Below are 23,626 nucleotides of genomic sequence, written 5' to 3'. Positions count from 1 at the left end.
TTGGGGGGCCGCACAGCCCTCCATGTGCTCGCCAGAGGTATAGGGTACCGAGATGAGATCCTCAGACCCCTTGTGAGACCATATGCTGGTGCGGTTGGCCCTGGGTTCCTCCTAATGCAAGACAATGCTAGACCTCATGTGGCTGGAGTGTGTCAGCAGTTCCTGCAAGAGGAAGGCATTGACGCTATGGACTGGCCCGCCCATTCCCCAGACCTGAATCCAATTGAGCACATTTGGGACATCATGTCTCGCTCCATCCACCAACGCCACTTTGCACCACAGACTGTCCAGGAGTTGGCGGATGCTTTAGACCAGGTTTGGGAGGAGATCCCTCAGGAGACCATCCGCCACCTCATCAGGAGCATGCCCAGGCGTTGTAGGGAGGTCCTACAGGCACGTGGAGGCGACACACACTACTGAGCCTCATTTTGACTTGTTTTAAGGACATTAAATCAAAGTTGGATCAGCCTGTAGTGTGGTTTTCCACTTTAATTTTGAGTGTGACTCCAAATCCAGACCTCCATGGGTTGATAAATTTGATTTCCATTGATAATTTTTGTGATTTTATTGTCAGCACATTCAACTATGTAAAGAAAAAAGTATTTAATAAGAATATTTCATTCATTCAGATCTAGGATGTGTTATTTTAGTGTTCCCTTAATTTTTTTGAGCAGTGTATTAGCAGCTATCAAGAAAATGGAAGAGGACATGAACGCTCGGTTTAATCATCTCGACTCATCCATACAATCAGTGCAAGCCTCCCTGGCTGAACATACAACCCGCATTATTGATCTGAAAGAAAACACAGGTGACCACGAGACACGAATCACCACCCTCGAGGGACAGTATGAAAAGCTACTAACAGCAAACAAAGCTATGAAACTCAAGCTAATTGACCTAGAGGGACGTTCAAGGCGTTCGAATATCAAAATCACAAGCTTGGAAGAAAAAATTAAGAAGGGCAGACTAACACAGTTCGTGGCAGAATTTATACCAAAACTGTTAGGGATTGACAATTTCCCCCAAGGCCTAAAAGTGGACTGAGCGCACCACATCGATGTGCGCTACACGGCCTCACGTCATGATTGCCAAAATACACCACGACCCCGAAAAGGACAAGATTCTGCGCCTGTCCCGCCAGCAATTCCCCGTCCTTCAACGGAGCTCAGGTTAACATATACCCAGACTACACTGCTGAGGTAACCAAGCAGCGCCAGGAGTTTGATGGAGCTAGGAAGAAACTCAGAGATGCGGGAATCAGACACGGTCTCCTCTTCCCTGCTTGGCTGATTCTTACCCATGGTACGGTAGAGAAGGTGTTTGAAAAACCACAGAATGCCTAGTCTTTCATTGACAGGATTACTACTATAGCCACCAACTCCTAGGACCGATAGGGCTGTCCCGAGTAGCTGTTCACTGTGATGCGTAGGACGGATTATCCCACCATTTTCAGATATGACAGCGCTGTCATAGTCCTACCGGTGGGTAAAACTGCACCTGACCGATTTCCCTGTTCCACTAGGGACATGTTGACTACATTGTTTGGCTCAATTCAGTTATTTTATAAGAGCAATTGTTATTGACATAAGGGTGAGGGGGCCCAGTCGGTCCACCTGAAGGTACGCTAAATTAGTTTAATTATAAATTGGTTAGCAAGCCTATGCCTCCCTGTAGTGTCCAGCAGTTCCACATTGTTTATGGCGGAATTTATATTCCACTTCGTTTGTGTTTTTCATTTGTCCTTTGCTCTTTACGTGTTGCTCCAACACTTATGCTACAATTGTAATGTATTTGAGGAGCAAATAATAATTTCTTATGGCTATTGATATCTCTACTACTTCGCCACAGTGTGGCGACACTAGCCTTTCATGGAATGTACGAGGTTTGAGAACGAATTTGAAAATAGTTTTTTTCCCCATTTGAAATCTTTATCTAGAGATGTTTCTATAAGAAACTCAAATAAAGCATAATGAGCAATGGAGATTAAAATGTAGTTGGGTATCACAGATTTATCAATCAACTTTTTCATCCAAGGCTAGAGGTGTAGCCATATTATTTCGAAAAACTGTCTCCTTCAAACAAATTTCAACTAGAAGCGCTTTATTATAGTAATAGGCCATATTCTATCACGACATGTAACATTTTAAAATCTTTATGCACCGAACTTTAATGACCCAGGGTTCTTTCGGAATGTCTTCAATCGCTTACCAGATTTAGCAACCACACGTTTCATTATAGGCGGAGATTTTAACTGCATTTTGGATCCTTATATGGATAGGCTTCCTACTTGCCCTACCACTTCAAAGAATTCCACTACTGTCTTGAATTATTTAATTGGCGACTCCAGGTTGCTGGCCTTCTAGGCAGAGTCGTGAAGAAAAAGCCATATCTCAGACTGGCCAATAAAAATAAAAGATTAAGATGGCCAAACGAACACAGACACTGGACAGAGGAACTCTGCCTAGAAGGCCAGCATCCCGGAGTCGCCTCTTCACTGTTGACGTTGAGACTTGTGTTTTGCGGGTACTTTTTAATGAAGCTGCCAGTTGAGGACTTGTGAGGCGTCTGTTTCTCAAACTAGACACTCTAATGTACTTCTCCTCTTGCTCAGTTGTGCACCGGGGCCTCCCACTCCTCTTTCTATTCTAGTTTGCGCTGTTCTGTGAAGGGAGTTCAGTTTGAAGATCTTCAGTTTCTTGGCAATTTCTCACATGGAATAGCCTTAATTTCTCAGAACAAGAATAGACCGAGTTTCAGAAGAAAGTCTTTGTTTCTGGACATTTTGAGTCTGTAATCGAATCCACAAATGCTGCCGCTCCAGATACTCAACTAGTCTAAAGAATGCCAGTTTTATTGCTTCTTTAATCAGGACAACAGTTTTCAGCTGTGCTAACATAATTGCAAAATGGTTTTCTAATGATAAATTAGCCTTTTAAAATGATTAACTTGGATTAGCTAACACAACGTGCCATTGGAACACAGGGGTGATGGTTGCTGATAATGGGCCTCTGTACACCTATGTACAATAGAAAATCAGCAGTTTCCAGCTACAATAGTAATTTACAACATTAAAAATTTCTATACTGTATTTCTGATCGATTTGATGTTATTTTAATGGACAAAATATATATATTTTTTAATTAAAAAGCAAGGACATTTCTGAGTGACCCCAAACTTTGGAACGGGAGTGTATATATTTTTGTCTTTGTTAGAACAGACTCTGGCACACTTATTTAATGTTTACACTTTTTTTTAACCATTTATAACAGTGTAATCTAACAGCAACCGTTCGGCGAACATAATACTCAAGAAACGCTTGCTTGTATACCCTCCTTTTTCTTGATCTCCAGTATTTTACTTAGTTTCCACAACAGTCTTCCACAGATCTGACTTCCCCATTCCCTCCTGAGCAACCAGTAAACATACACCCGCTTCGAGTTTCTTATTCACGTCCTCCACATCCATTTTGCTGTCACTTGTTAAAGCATGTGTTTGACGTTTGTGATAACCAATTTATCGATGTGATTATGACAGGATAGGACAGGACCTGTTGGTCACATGCATGCGATGCTTCCATGTTTCACGTAAAGAGCCGAGGGTTGCGGGAATAGGAATTTCTGCTATTTGGAATTTATGTTGCAGCTTCAGCATGGACAGCACAATAAACACTTGCAGTGGTGCCTTTTTTGCTGCAGTAGGGAGGAGAGCAAGACAATTCATTATTTAAACAAACAGTGTGCTTCAAGCATCAGACAAGCTCAGTGCATATGTAGTTGATTTTATTCAAACACATACTGTGTGTGTCTATATATGGAAAAATATGTTTAAATATTTCGACCAATCAATTGGTCGAAAGAACAGAACGACTCTCGGTTGACCTAAGATTTTTGTTGTTGGGGACAGCCCTAATGTACAAACATGATACAAATCAGACATTTGCAGGAGACGGGCTACGCAACCATTTTGAAAATAGTGTCTCAGAATGAACACAGTGGATAGCGGAAGAATTTGCCTTGTCTACCTGGTGTTCATTGCAAACTGAATGAAATTTAACAAACTTTTCTGTCCGCTGCTTTTAATTTCCCTCAGCAATACTTTGTCCTGCTCATCATCACCGATGGGGAGATCACGGACATGGACCAGACCCGGGACGCTATCGTCAAGGCCTCACGCCTGCCCATGTCCATCATCATCATCGGGGTGGGCGAAGCCAACTTCAAGGCAATGGAGCTGCTAGATGGAGACGAAGGCATACTCAAGTCCCTGAGTGGCGAACCCGTGGCCAGGGACATTGTACAGTTTGTGCCCTTCAGGCAGTTTGGCAATGTATGTTTCTTTTAGTCTGTGGTTGTGTTATTGTGCAGTGTGTTGTCAGTACCACTGAGAAGATTCTCGATGGAACATCACTTTAAGTCTGTAATAGTATCAGTGGGTAGTGAAGCACCATTCCATACCACTTTGGTAAAATATTGACAGATTTGACATACTTTTCTATCTTGAGTTTGTTTTGTTGCCCCGCTGTTGGCACTCTTCCCATCACACTGTTATTCTGTCCTCTGCAGGAACCTAAGGAAGCCCTCGCCCAGAGCGTCTTGGCTGAAGTGCCAAATCAACTCGTGTCCTACTTCAAGATGCTGAAACTAGATCCAGTCAATGTTGCTGCCCTCAAGGCTTAGTGGAGCAAGCAGAACTGCAGCGCTTCCCCCTCCTAGCCACACGAGGGCGCCAACACACCACACAGGGAAATGAGTAGGCCCACTATCAGAAGTGTAAATCACATCCTGGAATTCCTGTGTCAATAATCATTGTGCCTTTTTGATACCAATTATGACCACATGTAACTGTATTTTCTATTTTATTTTCTACAATCATAGATATTTCTTATTATTTTCTGCTTCAGATATTCTTCTTTCATTCCTCTGAGTCTGGAATTAACAAGGAGTTCAACAAGGGTGATGATCCAAAATTGGGGAAAAGGAGGGCTTTAATGCATTTCATGAAATGCACCTTCAAAACATTTGATGGAATAAAGTAGGCTACTCGCGCAACAAGAAAGGTTTAACTGGTGCTGTGTGTGTGTGTGTAATATATGCACTACCATTCAAAAGTTTGGGGTCACTTAGAAATGTCCTTGTTTTTGAAAGAAAGGCACATTTTTTGTCCATTTAAACTAACATCAAACTGATCAGAAATACAGTGTAGACATTGTTAATGTTGTAAATGACTATTGTAGCTGGAAACGCCTGATTTTTAATGGAATATCTACATAGGCGTACAGAGGCCCATGATCAGCAACCATCACTCCATTGTTCCAATGGCACGTTGTGATCGCTAATCCAAGTTTATCAGATTAAAAGGCTAATTGATCATTAGGAAACCCTTTTGCAATTATGTTAGCACAGCTGCAAACTCCGCTACCAGATGCCTCACAAGTCCTCAACTGGCAGCTTAATTAAATAGTACCCGCAAAACACCAGTCTCAACGTCAACAGTGAAGCCTTCTAGGCAGAGTTCATCTGTCCAGTGTCTGTGTTCTTTTGCCCATTTTAATCTTTTCTTTTTATTGGCCAGTCTGAGGTATGGCTTTTTCTTTGCAACTCTGCCTAGAAGGCCAGCATCCCGGAGTCGCCTCTTCACTGTTGACGATGAGATTGGTGTTTTGCGGGTACTATTTAATTAAGCTGCCAGTTGAGGACTTGTGAGGCGTCTGTTTCAAGTCCGTTAAGATCAAGTTCTTACAATGACTGCCTACCCCGGCCAAACCCGGACGTCGCTGTGCCAATTGTGCGCTGCCCAATCACGGACGGTTGTGATACAGCCTGGAATCGAACCAGGGTCTGTAGTGACGCCTCTAGCACTGAGAAGCAGTGCCTTAGACCGCTGCGCCTCTTGGTAGCTATCTTATGTGCCTTTTACTAAGGACTGGCTTCCATCTGGCAACTCTACCATAAAGGCCTGATTGGTGGAATGCTGCCGAGATCGTTGTCCTTCTGGAAAGTTCTCCCATCTCCATAGAGGAATTCTAGAGCTCTGTCAGAGTGACCATTGGTCACCTCCCTGGTCAAGGCCCTTTTCCCCCGATTGCTCAGTTTGGCCAGGCGGGCAGCTCTGGGACGAGTCTTGGTGGTTCCAAACTTCTTCCATTTAAGAATGATGGAGGCCACTGGTCTTGGGCAGACATTTTTTGGTATCCTTCCCCAGATCTGTGCCTCGACACAATCCTGTCTCTGAGCTCTATGGACAATTCCTTTAACCTCATGGCTTGGTTTTTGCTCTGACATGCACTGTCAACTGTGGGACCTCATATAGACAGGTGTGTGCCTTTCCAAATCAATTGATTTGACTCAAATCAAATTGTAGAAACATCTCAAGGATGATCAATGGAAACTGGTTGCACCTGAGCTCAATTTCAAGTCTCATCGCAAAGGGTCTGAATACTTATGTTTTATTTTTTTAAACATAAAAATAAATACTTATGTTTTATTTTTTATAAATGTGCAAAAATATCTAAACCTGTTCGCTTTGTTATTATGGGATATTGTGTGTAAATTGATGAAGGAAAACATCTATTTAATCTATACTGAAGTGTCATACCTACAAAAATGACTGTCCCCAGTTATGTTTACATGTTGGCGTTTGTGACGTATCCACTTTCCAAGCATATTAACTGCAAGGTGGTGTATAACATCAGCTCTCATACAGTGCATTCAGGAAAGTAGTCAGGCCCCTTGTTCTAAGTTGTGGAAACAGTCAAGGAGTCTGAATAGTTTCTGAATGCAGAGAGCTGAGCTTATACACCACCTTGCAGTTAATATGCTTGGAAAGTGGACGTGTCACAAATGCCAAAATGTTAACCTAACTGGGGACACAGTCATTTTTGTAGGTTTGAAAGAATAGCTAGCAAAATAATACAGGTAACTAACTCGAAATCAATCTAGCCAGCTAACTAACTTTGCTAACTGAAACAAAACTGACGATGAAGTGAACGTTTTGGATGTATCCACTTTACAATGGTGTTCTCATGCTTGAGTTAGAATATCATAGAATGCTAAATCATTTTCATACATCTGCTGCAATAGAATGTATGCCATGGATTATACCAAAGATGAATGAGAATTGCCTTAAGAGTAGCACTGTAGAACTTTTCATGGAATGTGTACTACTCCCATTAAAAAACATATCATTATCAGGAATTGCTATTGGTCCAGATGTTGTTAGATACTTTCACCCATTCTATTGTCTTACTTTATAGAGTTGTTCCACATGAATTAAAGAAAGTGGCTATGTTTGAGCGTGCCCCATTTGATTAGAACAGAACTTGCACGCATATTTACTAGGGGTGAAACGGTTCACAAAACTCACGGTTCGGTACGTTTTCAATATATCGACAAAATAAATGCCTGAGAAATATGTCATTTGTATTTAGATTTTCCATTTGTTGTGATGGTGAACATGGGTAGCTTGAATTCCCAGGAGCATATGGAAACAAAGGGACATCAAAAGACAGCAGTGCCTGCCTTATAATGTGAAATAAGATCGTAATTTAAAACAGAACTTCAACAAGAGCAGCATATATCAAATAACATTTTTATCAGATTTTCAAGTTTTTCTTTTAAGAAGATTAGTTTATCCACGTTTAGACCCCTCGCTTTTTTTCAATTTTTACTAACGACATGCCACTGACTGAGTAAAGCCAGAGTGTCTATGAATGCGGATGACTCAACACTATACACGTCAGCTACTACAGTGACTGAAATGACTGCAACACTCAACAAAGAGCTGCAGTTAGTTTGAGTTGGATGCACAGAATAAGTTAGCCCTAAATATTTCTAAAACTTAAAGCATTGTATTTGGAACAAAACACTCACTAAACCCTAAATCTTGTAATAAATAATGTGGAAATTGAGCACGTTGAGATGACTAAACTGCTTGGACTAACCCTAGATTGTCTAAGATGGGGAGAAGTCTGTCTATAATAAAGCGATGCTCTGCCTTGTTAACAACTCTATCAACAAGGCAGGTCCTACAGGCCCTAGTTTTGTAGCACCTTGACTACTGTTCAGTCGTGTGGTAAGGTTCCACAAAAAAGGACTTAGGAAAATTGCAATTGGCTCAGAACAGGGCAGCATGGATGTACACGGAGAGCTAATATTAATAATATGCATGTCAATCTCTCCTGGCTGAAAGTGGAGGAGAGATTGACTTCATCACTACTTTTATTAATGAGAGGTATTGACATGTTGAATGCACGGAGCTGTCTGTCTGAACTACTAGCACAAAACTCGAGCAGCCAAGCATACCCCACAAGACATGCCACGAGGTCTCTTCACAGTTTCCAAGTCCAGAACAGACTATGGGAGGCACACAGTACTACATAGAGCCATGACTACTTGGAACTCTATTCCACATCTATTAACTGATGCAAGCAGTAAAATTTGATTTAAAAAACAGATATAACAACTTATGGAACAGCAGGGACTGTGAACACAAACATTGGCACAGACACGAGATAACATACGCTCTATACAGGTACATGGATTTAGTACTGTAGATATGTGGTATGTTGTGAAATCTGAATGTATTGTAATGTTTTAAAAATTGTATAAACTGCCTTAATTTTGTTGGACCCCAGGAAGAGTGGCAGCTGATGGGGATCCATTACAAATACAAATCTGCAGTGAGCACAGATTGACTTGCTGTGACAATGTCAGCAGCTGTGGAGAATACTTTTGCTAGGGACAGAGGTCCCAGGTACAGCCAGGGCAACATGAGGGTATATTAACTCTTTGGTCTTCCACCATGTAAGTGGATCAGCATCCAGGGGAATTACAGTCCACTTCCCTGTATGAGGACACCTCTATGACCTTGACCTTTGACTTGGTTCCTGTCAAGAGAATTATGTTCTCGATGTTCATAAACTGAACTTCGATTAACTACTCAGTCTGCTAATCAGGATTTGTAAGATACTGATTGAAATGAAACAGATGGAGGCCCAGCTAAAATAGTCAATAAGGTATATTCAAGAGAGCGCTGGTTAGTTGTACAAAACCATTCATTTTATACCAGCTCCTTACGCACATACTCTTGCAATCAAACAGAATTTATACGCACATACACTGTCCTGCTACCCAGCCGACAAAGATTAGGGGAGTCCGTGAGAATCACTCCCCGTCCTCCCTCACGATAGGAAGACCCTGGGAAGTACTCTGGCCCCCAGCCAAGGTCGGCACCGAATCTTGCTCAGTCTGTTTTTAAGATACTATAATAGACATATTGTACCGATATATTGTTATACCCTAATTCTGACTAAAAACTACACTCACAGATATATAATTCTACTGACTAAAACCACACCCATCATTAATTAATTATGATTCTAATCAATTTCATACAATTATATGGTTTCAGGGTGGAGTATTCTAATCATTAATTTAAACCTATAAATTCCATCAACAGTTCCCTGTGTAACCGATGTGAAATGGCTAGCTAGTTAGTGGTGGTAAGCACTAATAGCGTTTCAATCGGTGACATCACTCGCTTTGAGACCTTGAAGTAGTGGTTCCCCTTGCTCTGCAAGGGCCGCGGCTTTTGTGGAGTGATGGGTAACGATGCTTCGTGGGTGACTGTTGTTGATGTGTGCAGAGGGTCCCTGGTTCGCGCCCGGTTCGGGGCGAGGGGACGGACGTAAAGTTAAACTGTTACACAGCTACACTCCCAATCCAACCTGACAGAGCTTGAGAAGATCTGCACAGAAGAATGGGAGAAACTCCCCAAATACAGGTGTGCCAAGCTTGTAGGGTCATACCCAAGGAGTCTCATATGTAATCGCTGCCGAAGATGCTTCAACAAAGTGCTGAGTAAAGGGTCTAAATACTTATGTAAATGTAATATTTCAGTTTATTTGTAATACATTTGCAAAAATTTCTAAAAGCCTGTTTTTGCTTTGTCGTTATGGGGTATTGTGTGTAGTTTGAGGGGGGGGGGGAACAATTTAATACATTTTTGATTAAGGCTGTAGACAGTGATGTACCCATTAGATTAGAAAAAAGCACTTACTGACTTGTAATTCCACAGTAGCTCAATCACCCAAATCAGTGCTGCTATGAATATGTGTCACGTTCGTCGTTTGGAGGAAGAGAGGAGGACAAAGGCGCAGCGTGATAGTAATACATTCTTCTATTTATTTACCGAAACGAAGAACACTTGACAAACTATACAAAAAACAACAAAACGAACGTGAAGCTATATACGAAAAGTGCAGACACAGGCAACTTACACATAGACAATAACCCACGAAATACCCAACGGAATATGGCTGCCTAAATATGGTTCCCAATCAGAGACAACGATAAACAGCTGCCTCTAATTGAGAACTAATCTAGGCAACCATAGTCATACAAACACCTAGACTAGTAAACAAAGAAGGGGAGGGTCCGGGTGGGCCTTCTTACGGCGGCGGCTCGGGTGTGGGACGTGGACCCCACTCCACCATAGTCATTACCCGCTTTGGTGGCGCCTCTGGAGCGGGGACCCTCGCAGCGGGACTGAAGACCATCGTAGAGAGCGCCACTGGACAGAGGGGCAGCTCCGGACTGAGGGGAAGCTCCGGACTGAGGGGCAGCTCCGGACTGAGGGGCAGCTCCGGACTGAAGGACAGCTCCGAACTGAGGGGTAGCTCAGGACTGAGGGGTAGCTCAGGACTGAGGGGTAGCTCAGGACTGAGGGGTAGCTCAGGACTGAGGGGTAGCTCAGGACTGAGGGGCAGCTCAGGACTGAGGGGCAGCTCCGGACTGAAAGGCAGCTCCAGACTGGCGGGCGGCTCTGGCGGCTCCTGACTGGCGGGCGGCTCTGGCGGCTCCTGACTGGCGGGCGGCTCTGGCGGCTCCTGACTGGCGGGCGGCTCTGGCGGCTCCTGACTGACGGACGGCTCTGGCGGCTCCTGATTGGCGGGCGGCTCCTGACTGGCGGGCGGCTCTGGCGGCTCAGGACAGACGGGCGGCTCTGGCGGCTCAGGACAGACGGGCGGCTCTGGCGGCTCAGGACAGACGGGCGGCTCTGGCGGCTCAGGACAGACGGGCGGCTCTAGCGGCGCTGGACAGACGGCGCTGGACAGACGGGCGGCTCGGACGCCGCTGGACAAACGGGCGGCTCAGACGGCGCTGGACAGACGGGCAGCTCAGGCGGCGCTGTACAGACGGGAGCAGGAACAGGGCATACTGGACCCTGGAGGCGCACAGTAGGCCTGGTGCGATGTGCCGGAACTGGTGGAACCGGGCTGAGGACATGCACCTCAGGGCGAGTGCGGGGAGGAGAAACAGGGCGTACAGGGCTCTGGAGACGCACAGGAAGCCTGGTGCGTGATGTTGGCATTGGTGGTACTGGGCTGGGGACACGCACCTCAAGGCGAGTGCCAGGTGCTGGAACTGGAGGCCTGGTTCGTGGCACCGGCACCGGAGGACTGGTGCGAGGGGCTACCACAGGAGAGCTGGTGCGTGGGCCAGACATTTTCCATATTTTCCATATTCCATTCCAATACTTATTTCTCTCATTTTGTCAATTTTTATACATCCCCGTTAGTGAGTATTTGACCTTTACAAAAATAATCCATCCACCTTACAAGTGTGGCATACTAAGAAGCCAATTAAACAGCATAATCATTACACAGGTGCACTTTGTGCTTGGGACAATAAAAGGCCACTCAAGTGTGCAGTTGTCGTCACACAACACAATGCTACAGATGTCTCAAGTTTTGATGGAGCTTGCAATTGGCATGCTGACTGCAGGAATGTCCACCAGAGTTATTGCCAGAGAATTACGGGATTGTCTGAAGAGGGGAAGTGGGGGTGCTCAGGAGTATTTCTGTCTGTAATAAAGCCCTTTTGTGGGGAAAAACCTATTCTGATTGGCTGGGCCAGTAGGTGGACCTGGCTCCCAAGTGGGTGGGCCTACCCCTGCCCAGTCATGTGAAATTCATAGCGTAGGACCTAATGCATTTATTTAAATTGACTGATTTCCTTTAATGAACTGTAACTCATTAAAATATTTGAAATTGCTGCATGTTGCGTTTATATTTTTGTTGAGTATATTTATGAACTCAAGCCTTGAGGCGAAGGAAGCTGTATCTCCAGTCATAACTTTAAAAAAAAATGTTTTTATGTGTTTACACCAGTTGTTCTAATATGAGCAACTTAATTTATTCTAAAAACATTATTTGGAATCCAGTTGACATGGACAGACCCTCAAGGTTTACACAGGCAGGCAGCCCAATTCGGTACCTTTTTTTTATTACTATTTGGTCTTTTGATCAGATCAGCTCTTGTGTCAATAATTGAGCAAGAGATCAGAATTGTGCTGCCTGTGTAAACGTAGCCTATGTGTTCTGTCTGATTGTGACTAACCAGGCTGGGCAACTCCTACCTCACATTCCTCAAACATCAGGAACTTCCCCTTTAGAAAAAATACACCGTTATAGTCCCTCATTGAATCAACACCTATGTGGATAGGAGATTTTGTTCGAGGTTCAGTTGACAGCATGTGAGCTACTGGTCTCCACACTGAAACAGATCAGAGCTGTACGATGATATCTATTGGATACAGTTACATACTCAAACAGAAACATGTCTATCACTGTCAACCTGAAGAGGATCACCAATTTACCTGGGACGTATGATCGAAAAGTGGAGTTATCCTTTAGAGGTACATACGTGCAGTTATTTTGAGCTTTCAGGGATTCATCTTTCATGAATATGTTTGATGTGATTGTTTGCCATGAATGCAACTTATCCTCTGAACATTTATTGTATTTGATTGACATGAAAGTAAATGTTTGCTTTACCTGGATATGAAACCTGAGGTTTAACTAGATGAAAGAGGATAGTTTCATATTGGGTGGTGGTGTACATTTAGTAATCTTGTAGATCCACAAGTGTATTACAGTTGTTCTTGAATTCTGGTGACATTTGAAGCCATAAAGTGTTTGTTTATAATTACATTGTTAACAATGGAGTGAATGCAACTTATCCACAAGCTTTTGGGTTCTGATCAAGTTAGACAGTTGAACTAAGTTATATTGTTTAAGAATCAATGGCTATATACAGTTGAAGTCGGAAGTTTACAAAAAACTCGTTTTTAAACCACTCCACAAATTTCTTGTTAACAAACTGTCATTTTGTCAAGTCGGTTAGGACATCTACTTTGTGCATGACACAAGTAATTGTTCCAACAATTGTTTATAGACAGATTTCACTTATAACTCACTGTATCACATTTCCAGTTAGTCAGAAGTTTACATACACTAAGTTGACTGCCTTTAAACAGCTTGGAAAATTACAGAACATGATGTCATGACTTAAGAAGCTTCTGACAGGCTAATTGACATCATTTGAGTCAATTGGAGGTGTACCCATGGATGTATTTCAAGGCCTACCTTCAAACTTGGTGCCTCTTTGCTTGACATCATGGGAATATCAAAAGAAATCAGCCTAGACCTCAGAAAAAAATTGTAGAGCTCCACAAGTCTGGTTCATCCTTGGGAGCAATTTACAAATGCTTGAAGGTACCACGTTCATCTGTACAAACACTAGTACACAAGTATAAACACCATGGGACCACACAGCCGCCATACCGCTCAGGAAGGAGACACGTTCTGTCTCCTAGAGATGAACGTGCTTTGGTGCGAAAAGTGCAAATCATTCCCAGAACAACAGCAAAGGACCTTATGAAGATGCTGGAGGAAACGGGTAGAAAAGTATATATCCATAGTAAAACGAGTCCTATATCGACACAACCTGAAAGGCCGCTCAGCAAGGAAGAAGCCACTGCTCCAAAACCGCCATAAAAAGCCAGACTACGGTTTGCAACTGCACAAAGATCGTACTATTTGGATAAATGTCCTCTAGTCTGATGAAACAAAAACACATCATTGTGTTTGGAGGAAAAAGGGGGAGGCTTGCCAGCTGTAGAACACCTTCCCAACCGTGAAGCACGGGGGTGGCAGCATCATGTTGTAGGGGTGCTTTGCTGCAGGAGGGACTGGTGCACTTCACAAAATAGATGGCATCATGGGGGAGGAAAAGTATGTGGATATATTGAAGCAACATCTCAAGACATCAGTCAGGAAGTTAAAGCTTGGTTGCAAATGGGTCTTCCAAATGGACAATGACCCCAAGCATACTTCCAAAGTTGTGGCAAAATGGTTTAAGGACAACAAAGTCAAGATATTGGAGTGGCCATCACAGAGCCCTGACCTCAATCCTATAGAACAGGGGTGTCAAACTCATTCCACGGAGGGCCTAGTGTCTGCAGGTTTTTGGTTTTTCCTTTCAATAAAGCCCTAGACAACCAGGTGTGGGAAGTTCCTAACTAATTAGTGATGTTAATTCATCAATCAAGTATAAGGGAGGAGCGAAAACCCGCAGACACTCGGCCCCCCGTGGAATGAGTTTGACACCTGTGCTATAGAAGATTAGACTCAGTTACACCAGCTCTGTCAGGAGGAATGGGACAAAATTCTCCCAACTTATTGTGGGAAGCTTGTGGAAGGCTAACCAAAACGTTTGACCCAAGTTAAACAATTTAAAGGGAATGCTACCAAATACTAATTGAGTGTATGTAAACTTCTGACCCACTGGGAATGTGATGAAAGAATAAAAAAGGAAAGAAATAATGATCGCTACTATTATTCTGACATTTCACATTCTTAAAATAAAATGGTGATCTTAACTGACCTAGACAGGGGATTATTTACTAGGATGAAATGTCAGGAATTGTGAAAAACTTAGTTTAAATGTATTTGCCTAAGGTGTATGTAAACTTTTGACTTCAACTGTATCATTCATTTAAAACTCAGAACATTTATGTAGATAGCAGATTGCCCCTTTAAATGACGATCAAACCTAAGGTCATTAACCACTTAAAAATAATTTAATAGAGTGATATGATTAAGAATTTTGCTCACAATGTAATTTCCCTTCATTTAAATTGAGTTATACCAATGGCAATCAATTAAGACATCAAATGATCAATGCGATTAGCTAATAATCCTCTTTAATATAGACACCTCCCCCGATAACAGTTTGCCACTCAAGGTCCTTGTATATCTTTGTAATAGGTGATTTTCAAGGCGATAACACCAACAACAAAATTAAGGGATGATTTATATTTTTTAAACAAAGGTATTTTTAATAGGATTTTGTTTTTATTGATCTGTACAATACTTACTTTCTTGCATTCAAAATGATAGATATACTATAAATTCCCTAATGTCAGTACAACTGTACTGGATTACTACTGGGATGAGCCAAGTACCTTAAGTAAATCATAATGTTTTGTAGTTTCAAGGACCTTCATTATGTTGTATCAATGGTAAACAGTTAAATATAAACAAAAACATGTATGATGTGTAACTATTTGCCATTTTAAAGTGTGTTTCATGGTTGCAAAGGAGGGGGACGCAAATGCCACTGCAATTCAAGAACTACCCATTCAATTACTTACAAGAAAACAGTGTCTTATTAAAACTACGGTGGTTAATATACTTATTTTCGAGTTTTTCCAGTGTAATTATGTCTACTGTTTGTTTTCTGTCCTACAGTATATTCATACAGTGTGTGTAATATGTCTCCAGTCTTCTCAGCATATTTATCCATTTTCTAGGTTTTACCCACAAAACCAAGATTCTTCAGTGTGAAAATTTAGCCATTTTCAATGAGGTAAGATCCTTCTTGAATTAAATATTTGGCCCAGTATCAGGGTTGTAGTCAATTTGACTTGGAATCATTCAATTCAGGATTTTCAAAACATTTTTTAAATCTCCTTTTCAGTTTATTAAAAAGAGATGCCTTTTTCAATTATTGTAACGGAATTTCAGTTGACTTCCTAAATGGACTTCAATTCGAATTGACCCCAACCCCAAGCCTACAGTAGGTACCAGTCTCTTTAGCTTATCCACTCCCTGTAATCCATGTCATGTGTCAAAGAGACTGGCCTTTCTGCCATCGTTAAATATAAACATCGATTATCCAAAAATATTTGAACTCATCACTTTTTTTCTCCACAGAACACGTTGGTATCTGGTTGCGCTAAGCAACCATTTGCTTGTCCAGACGAAACCAGTTTGTCAAAAGTTGCTAGCTCACGTTTTAATTCTCAAACAAAATAAATACTGCAATTCCAACCACAAAACGTCTTAGTTTTAAGCCTCAAAATACAGCTTAATCCATCAGCCAAGCAATTTATTAACTTGATCTCCACTATAAAAAACATATAGACATGATCTAACACTTATTTTAGACTAATATTTAGTTTTCAACAGCGGATTTGTATAAAACTTGCTGTCTATCTCCGACATTTTCAACATTGTTTCAAGATTCAAATTCGATCTCCAGCTGTCCCATAGTAATGAACGAGTCGGGACGAGACATGCAGGCAGCGTTTCTCAGCCAGTCGAAATCATGAATCAACAGGCATAATTTTTATGGATATATACAAATAAATGTAAATTGAAAAAAGGTCAAGTGAAACAAAGTGTAACTAGTTTGCAGTCTCCAGCATCAGTTTGAAGTGATTGTGTTAGCTGTGTTGTTGGCTAGCTCCTCGGAACAACAGTGTCCTGACGAATGAGCAGATTTTCTACGGCAGGCGAAATTGCGCCTCATTAGCTCATTGTAATGGATGTATCCAAATAAATGTCACTAGAAAACAGTTTAAACAAATGCAAATGCAGCTACTTTGCTGTTATTCTGGCTGTACTTTTTGACGTGACTAAGTTAGCCGTGGTTGGCTAGCTACCAAGCAAGGGATAAGAACTTTGCCAGCAAGTATATCAATGGAATTTTTAGCCAAGATTTAGAACGAACGACTGGGATACAGTCCATGGATACAGAACAAAAAGACTGAAAGACTGGGTCGCTTCTCTGGCAACCAGCCGGCTTGGGTAGCAACCCTAGATTTGTGTCGGGACTATATATTGTGGACGGATGTATGTATGAATACATCGAATAGTATGAATACATTTATCAAAATAACGTTTTTAATGAAAATATGTCTATCATTATTTGAATATATTGGTAACCCGTTGTATAAAAGTGATAATGCCCTTGGAGCTGGTGTTTGGAGGATATATTGGCACGGTTTGCCGCACACCCGTGCCAATATATCCAACCAAACACCTGCTTTTCGGGCTTTATCACATAATTATATCATGGTATTGTTGAATACTCGTTTCTGATTGGCTTGAAGGGAATTCTAGAGCATGCAATATTTCCCGATAACGCACAGTATATCAGCACGGTAGAATTCAATGGCTTTAGTTCAATCTTACATGTTCTATGTTTAAGCTGCTTTTGAAAGCAAAAGTCGGATTGAAAACATTATTGGCATTGTTGAATTCAATTTCCATAATAGCAAGCTAGGACTGATGGTTTGGTTACCAAAACAACTACTGTAGCTAGCTCTCTAGTGAACCTGCTACCTACTTCAGTGGATGTTGAACACATTTTTACCTGCAAAATAAAAAAATTCTTGCAGCAAATGTGTTCAATTATAGCCATGGTATAATGAGGATAATCAACTCGGGGCTCTATGCGTTCTCTGGAAAATAATGCAACTTCTGTGGAAAGTTAGTTCCACTCCGTTATAGTGTTGTGGAACACCTTCCAAATGGTTCATTATTTTCCATAGAACACATAGCCAGCCCCTCGTTGATTATCCCTAACGCCTCATGTCCACCAGATGCATCCAACTCTTTGCCTTCAGGTGGAAGTCATTCATTGTCAATGGAGCAGTCCAAAATGCTACGTAGCACTAGTCGCGGTGCTTTCTGTGCCTGCATGAATTCAATATTTTCAACTTGTGCATTGTTTTACCCTGCGGTGGTACAAACGGATATACACACACAGACTCCAACTAGCTAGCATTTAGCTAGTTGATAAGCAAAGCATGTGCGTCGTACGGAAAATGTGGGTTAGACATCTGGCAGAACAAAACGCATAAGCAGCTGGTGAACATCGAGGATATTACACGACGCAACTTGCACACAAATGTAGTTGCTTTTTGATTGCTATGTGAAACACCCCCCTGCAACTAATAAGCAAATTATCTGCAACTTGGTTGGATTCAGTTGAAACTTTTCAACTTTGGGCAACTAGTTCCACTACTTTAACCTGATCCTACCCCAGGCCAATGGTCTGAGAGGACAGGACACTACCACTCAACACACTCTGTAACTCTTCTTAATTAAAATCTTGTACCCTGTCACGATAATTATGTTCTCAGTGTTTATAAACCCAATTCAATTAACTACTCAGTCTGCGACCCAGAATTTGTAAGATACTGGTTGAAATTAAACAGACGGAGACCCCTGCTATGATAGTCAAAATGTTTATTCACGGGCGTGCTCCCTCGTTGTACAAAACCATTAATTTTATACTAGCTCCTTACGCAAATACTTTTGCACACAAACAGAATTCATACGCACACACATTTGCACACAAACAGTAGGTATCCTACGCACATACTGTATCAATACCCAGCCGACAAAGATTAGGGACCGTGAGAAGCACTCCCTGTCCTCTCCCAAATCTCTCAGTGGCCCCTAGCCAAGGTCGGCACCGAATCTTGCTCAGACAGTCTGTGTCTAGAACACCTTAGAGACGTATTGTACAGATATATTGTTTTACCCTAATTCTGACTAAAACTACACATATCATTTATTATAATTTTACTGACTAAGACTACACCCATCATTAATAATAATTTGATGATTCTAATGTATTTCATTAATGATTCTAATCAATTACATACAATTATATAGTTTCAGGGTGGAATATTCTAATCATTCATTTAAACATATAAATTCCAACAACATACCCCCAAGTACTTCTCTGCAGCTGCCACAACAACACCTAGTTTCTGTGATTTAAGTTCCATTCCTGCTATAAACGCTAAGAAGCCAACCTTACTGAAGCATATTTCACTCATTGGCTTATCCCTCTGTGTTCGCACAGATCTACTATTCACAGGGATCCTCTCAGAATCCCTCACCCTTGACGTATCATCCTCTACTTTCATCACTGCTTCAGCACTTTTTGCACTACTCTGACTTTAGCCACCTCAACCTGCCTCTCTCGCTCCGATAACTTCCGATCCCCAGCAACATGTGCAGTTGACACACACAAATTTATCCACCGAGTCTACACAGTCCTCTATCCCATGCCCTCCTGCACACTTCCCACATCTTAGAATCTCCCTCCTACACACTCCTGTGACATGACCATAAACGTTGCCCTGAAACAGCGCAGTGGATTCGCCACAAAAGCTTTAATAGGATAATTGATATGTCCTAACGTGACCTCTTCTGGTAAAGACTGACTCAAAACTCAAAAGGACTGCCAGTGACTCCTCTGTTTCACCATGCTCCCCACCGGGTCAAACGGTGGGCATCACCAACATCAGGAATCTTCAACTTGAATTGTTCCACCTCCACACTTAACACTACCACAGAAATCTCCCCTCAATGGAGCCCTGTACCTAAGCGCAAAGCAAGATGCAGGTCTTTCCCCAAGTTACATCGCACGGAGCGCCTGCTCCCTCTGATCTGAAGACACACAAACAAACATCACAAGTCCACTTTGGATTTGTGCAACTAATTGCAAGCAACAGCCAATCAAAACGAATGTTTTGTCACATGATCCATTCAAAGGTTCGGAACTCCGGCCCAGTTGTCATGTCAACAACACAGCTGTCAGTGCTGCAGAACCGTAATCAAGGTGGACATATGAGACATTACCCAAACGGAAGCTGTATAAATAAATACTGGCATGAGGGCTAGTGAAGGTTTATGTACATGGTTTGGAAGTCAGTAGCTTTCCATCCAATTGGCGACGGATTTTCATGAGAATATTCTCGAATCTGCATAAAGAAAATATGAGCACTTTCCACCAAATGAACTTGTTGCAGATAAAATCAGTGCGTTACGTTCGATATGCTTCCATTGTATTTTAAAGTCTACCGATAGTTTTGTCACAAAAACGGTTGCATTAAATAGCAAATGTGCCTACTCTGGTCTTGGCACTTGCGCTCTAGACAGTAGCCCGCAGATACAGTGCGGGTAGGCTGTGCGGGTTGTCTAGTCTACATGGGGATATTATTACATATCTGACTGTTAATCTAACTGCACTGTCCAATTTACAGTAGCTATTACAGTGAAAGAATACCATGCTATTGTTTGAGGAGAGTGTGCAATTATGAACTTGAACAATAAATCAATTAGGCACATTTGGGCCGTCTTTATACAACATTTTGAACATGTATGCAATCGTTCATTGGATCAGTCTAAAACTTTGCGCATACACTGCTGCTATGTAGTGGCCAAAATCTAAATTGCGCCTGGGCTGGAATAATACTTTATGGCCTTTCGCTTGCATTTCAAAGATGATGGTACAAAAAAATATATATATATATTTTTTTTCTTTGTATTATATTGTCTTTTACCAGATCTAATGTGTTATATTATCCTACATTAATTTCACATTTCCACAAACTTCAAAGTGTTTCCTTTCAAAATGTATCAAGAATATTCATACTTGTTACTTTTATCTCTTATTCTTATCCGTATTTTTTAAAACTGTACTATCGGTTAGGGGCTCGTAAGTAAGCATTTCACTGTAAGGTCTACACCTGTTGTATTCGGCACATGTGACTAATACAATTTGATTTGATTTGAAGAATATGCATATCCTTGCTTCAGGTCCTGAGCTACAGGCAGTTAGATTTGGGTATGTCATTTTGGCGGAAAATTAAAAAAAATGGATCCGATCCTTAAGAGGTTTTAAGCATTGGTCATCATGACATCAAAAAGTATTGGAAAGCAGCATCAAGCTGTATTTACAATGGTGTTTGTTCTTCACTGGTTGCCAATTTCTTGTGTGAACAGGTCACAAATCTTGCTGCCGTGATGGCACTATGGGAGTTTATCAAAATGGGGTTTGTTTTTTAATTCTTTGTGGCTCTTTGTAATATGAGGGAAATATGTGTCTCTGATATGGTCATACATTGGGCAGGAGGTTAGGAACTGCAGCTGTTTCCACCACATTTTGTGGGCAGTGTACACATGGCCTGTCTTCTCTTGGGAGCCAGGTCTGCCTACGGTGGCTTTTCTCCGTTGCAAGGCTATGCTCACTGAGTCTGTACATAGTCAAAGCTTTCCTTAAGTTTTGGTCAATCACAGTGGTCAGGTATTCTCTCTGTTTAGGGCCAAATAGGATTCTAGTTGACTAAGTTTTTTTGTTAATTCTTTCCAATGTGTCAAGTAATTATCTTTTTGTTTTCTCATTATTTGGTTGGGTTTAATTGTGTTAATGTCCTGGAGGTCTGTGGGGTCTTTTTGTGTTTGTGAACAGAGCCCCAGGAACAGCTTGCTCTCTCTCTTCTTACTTCTCCAGGTTCTTTGTATGATCTTTTATTAGCAATGCTATCACTACTTGTAGGTTGGATGGAGCTCAAGGCTCTTCTCTGTGTGAGTCATCAAGTTGTCATTTACCTTACTGGTAATGGGTGGACATTCTCCACACATAGCAAACACGGGTGTTACGCTCACAGTGGCACTGGGTGACACAAGCATGCACACACCAATACAGACAGAGAGAGAGAGAGACTGGGGTTAACCTTTCACAAACACAAATGGAAGGTGGTACTGAATCAACATCAGGAGTCTCCATGTCCCTCGTAAAGAAACAGTTTCAGTTTCTTGTTTGCATTCGCAGTTGTTGAGGGTTAGTTAGTGGCAGTTAGCGACTGCCAATGATGTTTGATTGATGCTATTATACAATTTGAACAGACACATGCATGATCCCATTTTTATGGTGTTACTGTTTTCGTGAACAGTTTTTTTACAAATATATTTACAGCGGAACAACAATGAACTAATGCCTGAAAAGTTTTGCAGAAATTCCAATCATGTTGGTCCCTCTTTAGCAAAACTTTAAATACAGATGTCATCAGTGACTTTTAAGTGTTTTGTTTACAAAATACAAAGTTCACTTCTGTCCTGGGATACTGGAAAGGGCAAGCAAATGTGTGATTGATGAGAGAATATCGCCCCCTCACAAATTACTAACAGCTGTTACTCTTGAATGTCTCCATTTCTGCAGCACTTCAGGTGGCCACACTATGGGAAGGTCATCAAGCACGAGGTACTCTCTGTCAGTGTGTACAACTGCAGCAAGGTTTTCAGCAACAGGTCAGTCTACAGATCATATGACGTAACTGTGAAATGCAAGGCCACACATATCAATAGTGGTTCTCTTTCAAATAATTGTTCGATATCTCACAATATCTCTCTTTGGGCTATCACCACTTCTGTCGAAGACAGACAGGCTGCGCTGCGACCGGGAGGGACCCTTCTGACCCTCCTCCTTTATAAGTCGTTGCGTGTGAAACAAAGAGGCTCTCGAAACTAGGCTAGCTAACACTGCAAAGTTAAGATAACTAGGCTAGCTAAAACTGCAAAGCGAGCTAACCAAGCTAGCTAATTCGTCAAGGCAAACTAGCTAACGTAAACTCACCCCATTTCGTACAAATGTGCGCAACCGCGACATTCAAACGAGGCTGCAAAGAAAACTAATGGGACTGTAGCGACTGTGTTGACTTCAAAATCTGGGGTGTGAACTACGCTTCTATTCAAGCGTTGATCGACATGGTAATGGTTCTGTAGTATTGGAGAAAAGTTGAAAAAACTGACCGTTACATTGTGATGTGTCATGCCGTAACATACAGCACGCAAAAGGCAACTATTTCTTACAATCTCTCTCCACCAGGTGTAGCACTTCTCTCATTGTTTAAAAACAAGAAATGGACAGTGACATTGGTAAGGGGGGGGATACCTAGTCATGTTTTGCATCATCACTGCAAGCGATCAGGACTCTCAAAGCCACTGTTTACTTCTGAAGATCACTTTAGCATCGCCCTAAAAACCCAATTCAAATTCATATTGACACATTATATAAACTCTTTATAGTGTTTTATTTACATTTTAGAGGCGATAAGGTGATAAGTTGGACAGATCGAGTGAAAAAAAGACGTTTCCCCACACGACATCTCTCCTTCTCAATATTATGCATTAGTTTTGCTTCCCCACCCGCCATTTTTAAAAAGACACGACGGAGCTCATTGCCTTCCTGTATCATGCAGAAACAGGCAGCGTGGAGGTCTCGACATTGATTTTGTTGGAAAGGGGAGAAATTGTGCTTTACAATGGTATTGACATTACAGTTGATCTGGAAAGTTATGTTTTTTGGGAGCTAAAATAAGGTAAATTGTACGATGTACAAAAGTGAGTGAATTTACGTTACCGCTTCTAGCTAGTCCTACCCACCAATGGTGGAATTACTATCCAGCTCCCTTGTTTAGTGCACCTAGCATTCACTCATTTTGTGCTAACTGCCCTGTCCAACCGGTGCTACAGTCAAAGGGACATGCAAGACCAGAGAAAGACGCCACCTACGCGGCTTTCTTCGGCTAGCTTTGTGCTAGCTCAAGCTAGGCTACTAGCAGTTTAATTAACTAACAGCTTAGCTAAAACTAAAGCCTCACAGCTAACCTTGCGCTTACTAGACTGACCCACCTCATG

General features: G+C 41.8%; 2 protein-coding genes across 5 annotated transcripts in view; both read left to right on the top strand.

The window, feature by feature from the left end:
- Positions 1-7,291, top strand: part of LOC129814803 (copine-3-like) — a 60,660-nt gene extending 53,369 nt beyond the window's left edge. For all 4 annotated transcript variants that reach the window (XM_055867838.1, XM_055867840.1, XM_055867837.1 and 1 more), the window contains exons 15-16: positions 4,090-4,326; positions 4,563-7,291. In XM_055867838.1, coding sequence (XP_055723813.1) covers positions 4,090-4,326; positions 4,563-4,676 — 351 coding nt within the window. In that variant the 3' untranslated portion in view covers positions 4,677-7,291. The remainder of the gene's footprint in view (positions 1-4,089; positions 4,327-4,562) is intronic.
- A 5,198-nt stretch (positions 7,292-12,489) lies between these two features.
- fer1l4 (fer-1 like family member 4) overlaps positions 12,490-23,626 on the top strand; it is a 96,033-nt gene continuing 84,896 nt past the window's right edge. The window contains exons 1-3 of the mRNA XM_055867834.1: positions 12,490-12,696; positions 15,655-15,710; positions 22,149-22,237. Coding sequence (XP_055723809.1) covers positions 12,618-12,696; positions 15,655-15,710; positions 22,149-22,237 — 224 coding nt within the window. The 5' untranslated portion in view covers positions 12,490-12,617. The remainder of the gene's footprint in view (positions 12,697-15,654; positions 15,711-22,148; positions 22,238-23,626) is intronic.

The sequence above is a fragment of the Salvelinus fontinalis genome, chromosome 18 (assembly GCF_029448725.1).
Source record: "Salvelinus fontinalis isolate EN_2023a chromosome 18, ASM2944872v1, whole genome shotgun sequence".
Classification (NCBI taxonomy): domain Eukaryota; kingdom Metazoa; phylum Chordata; class Actinopteri; order Salmoniformes; family Salmonidae; genus Salvelinus; species Salvelinus fontinalis.
Note: the sequence above shows the minus strand (reverse complement) of the source record. Positions and strands in the feature narration are given on the sequence as shown.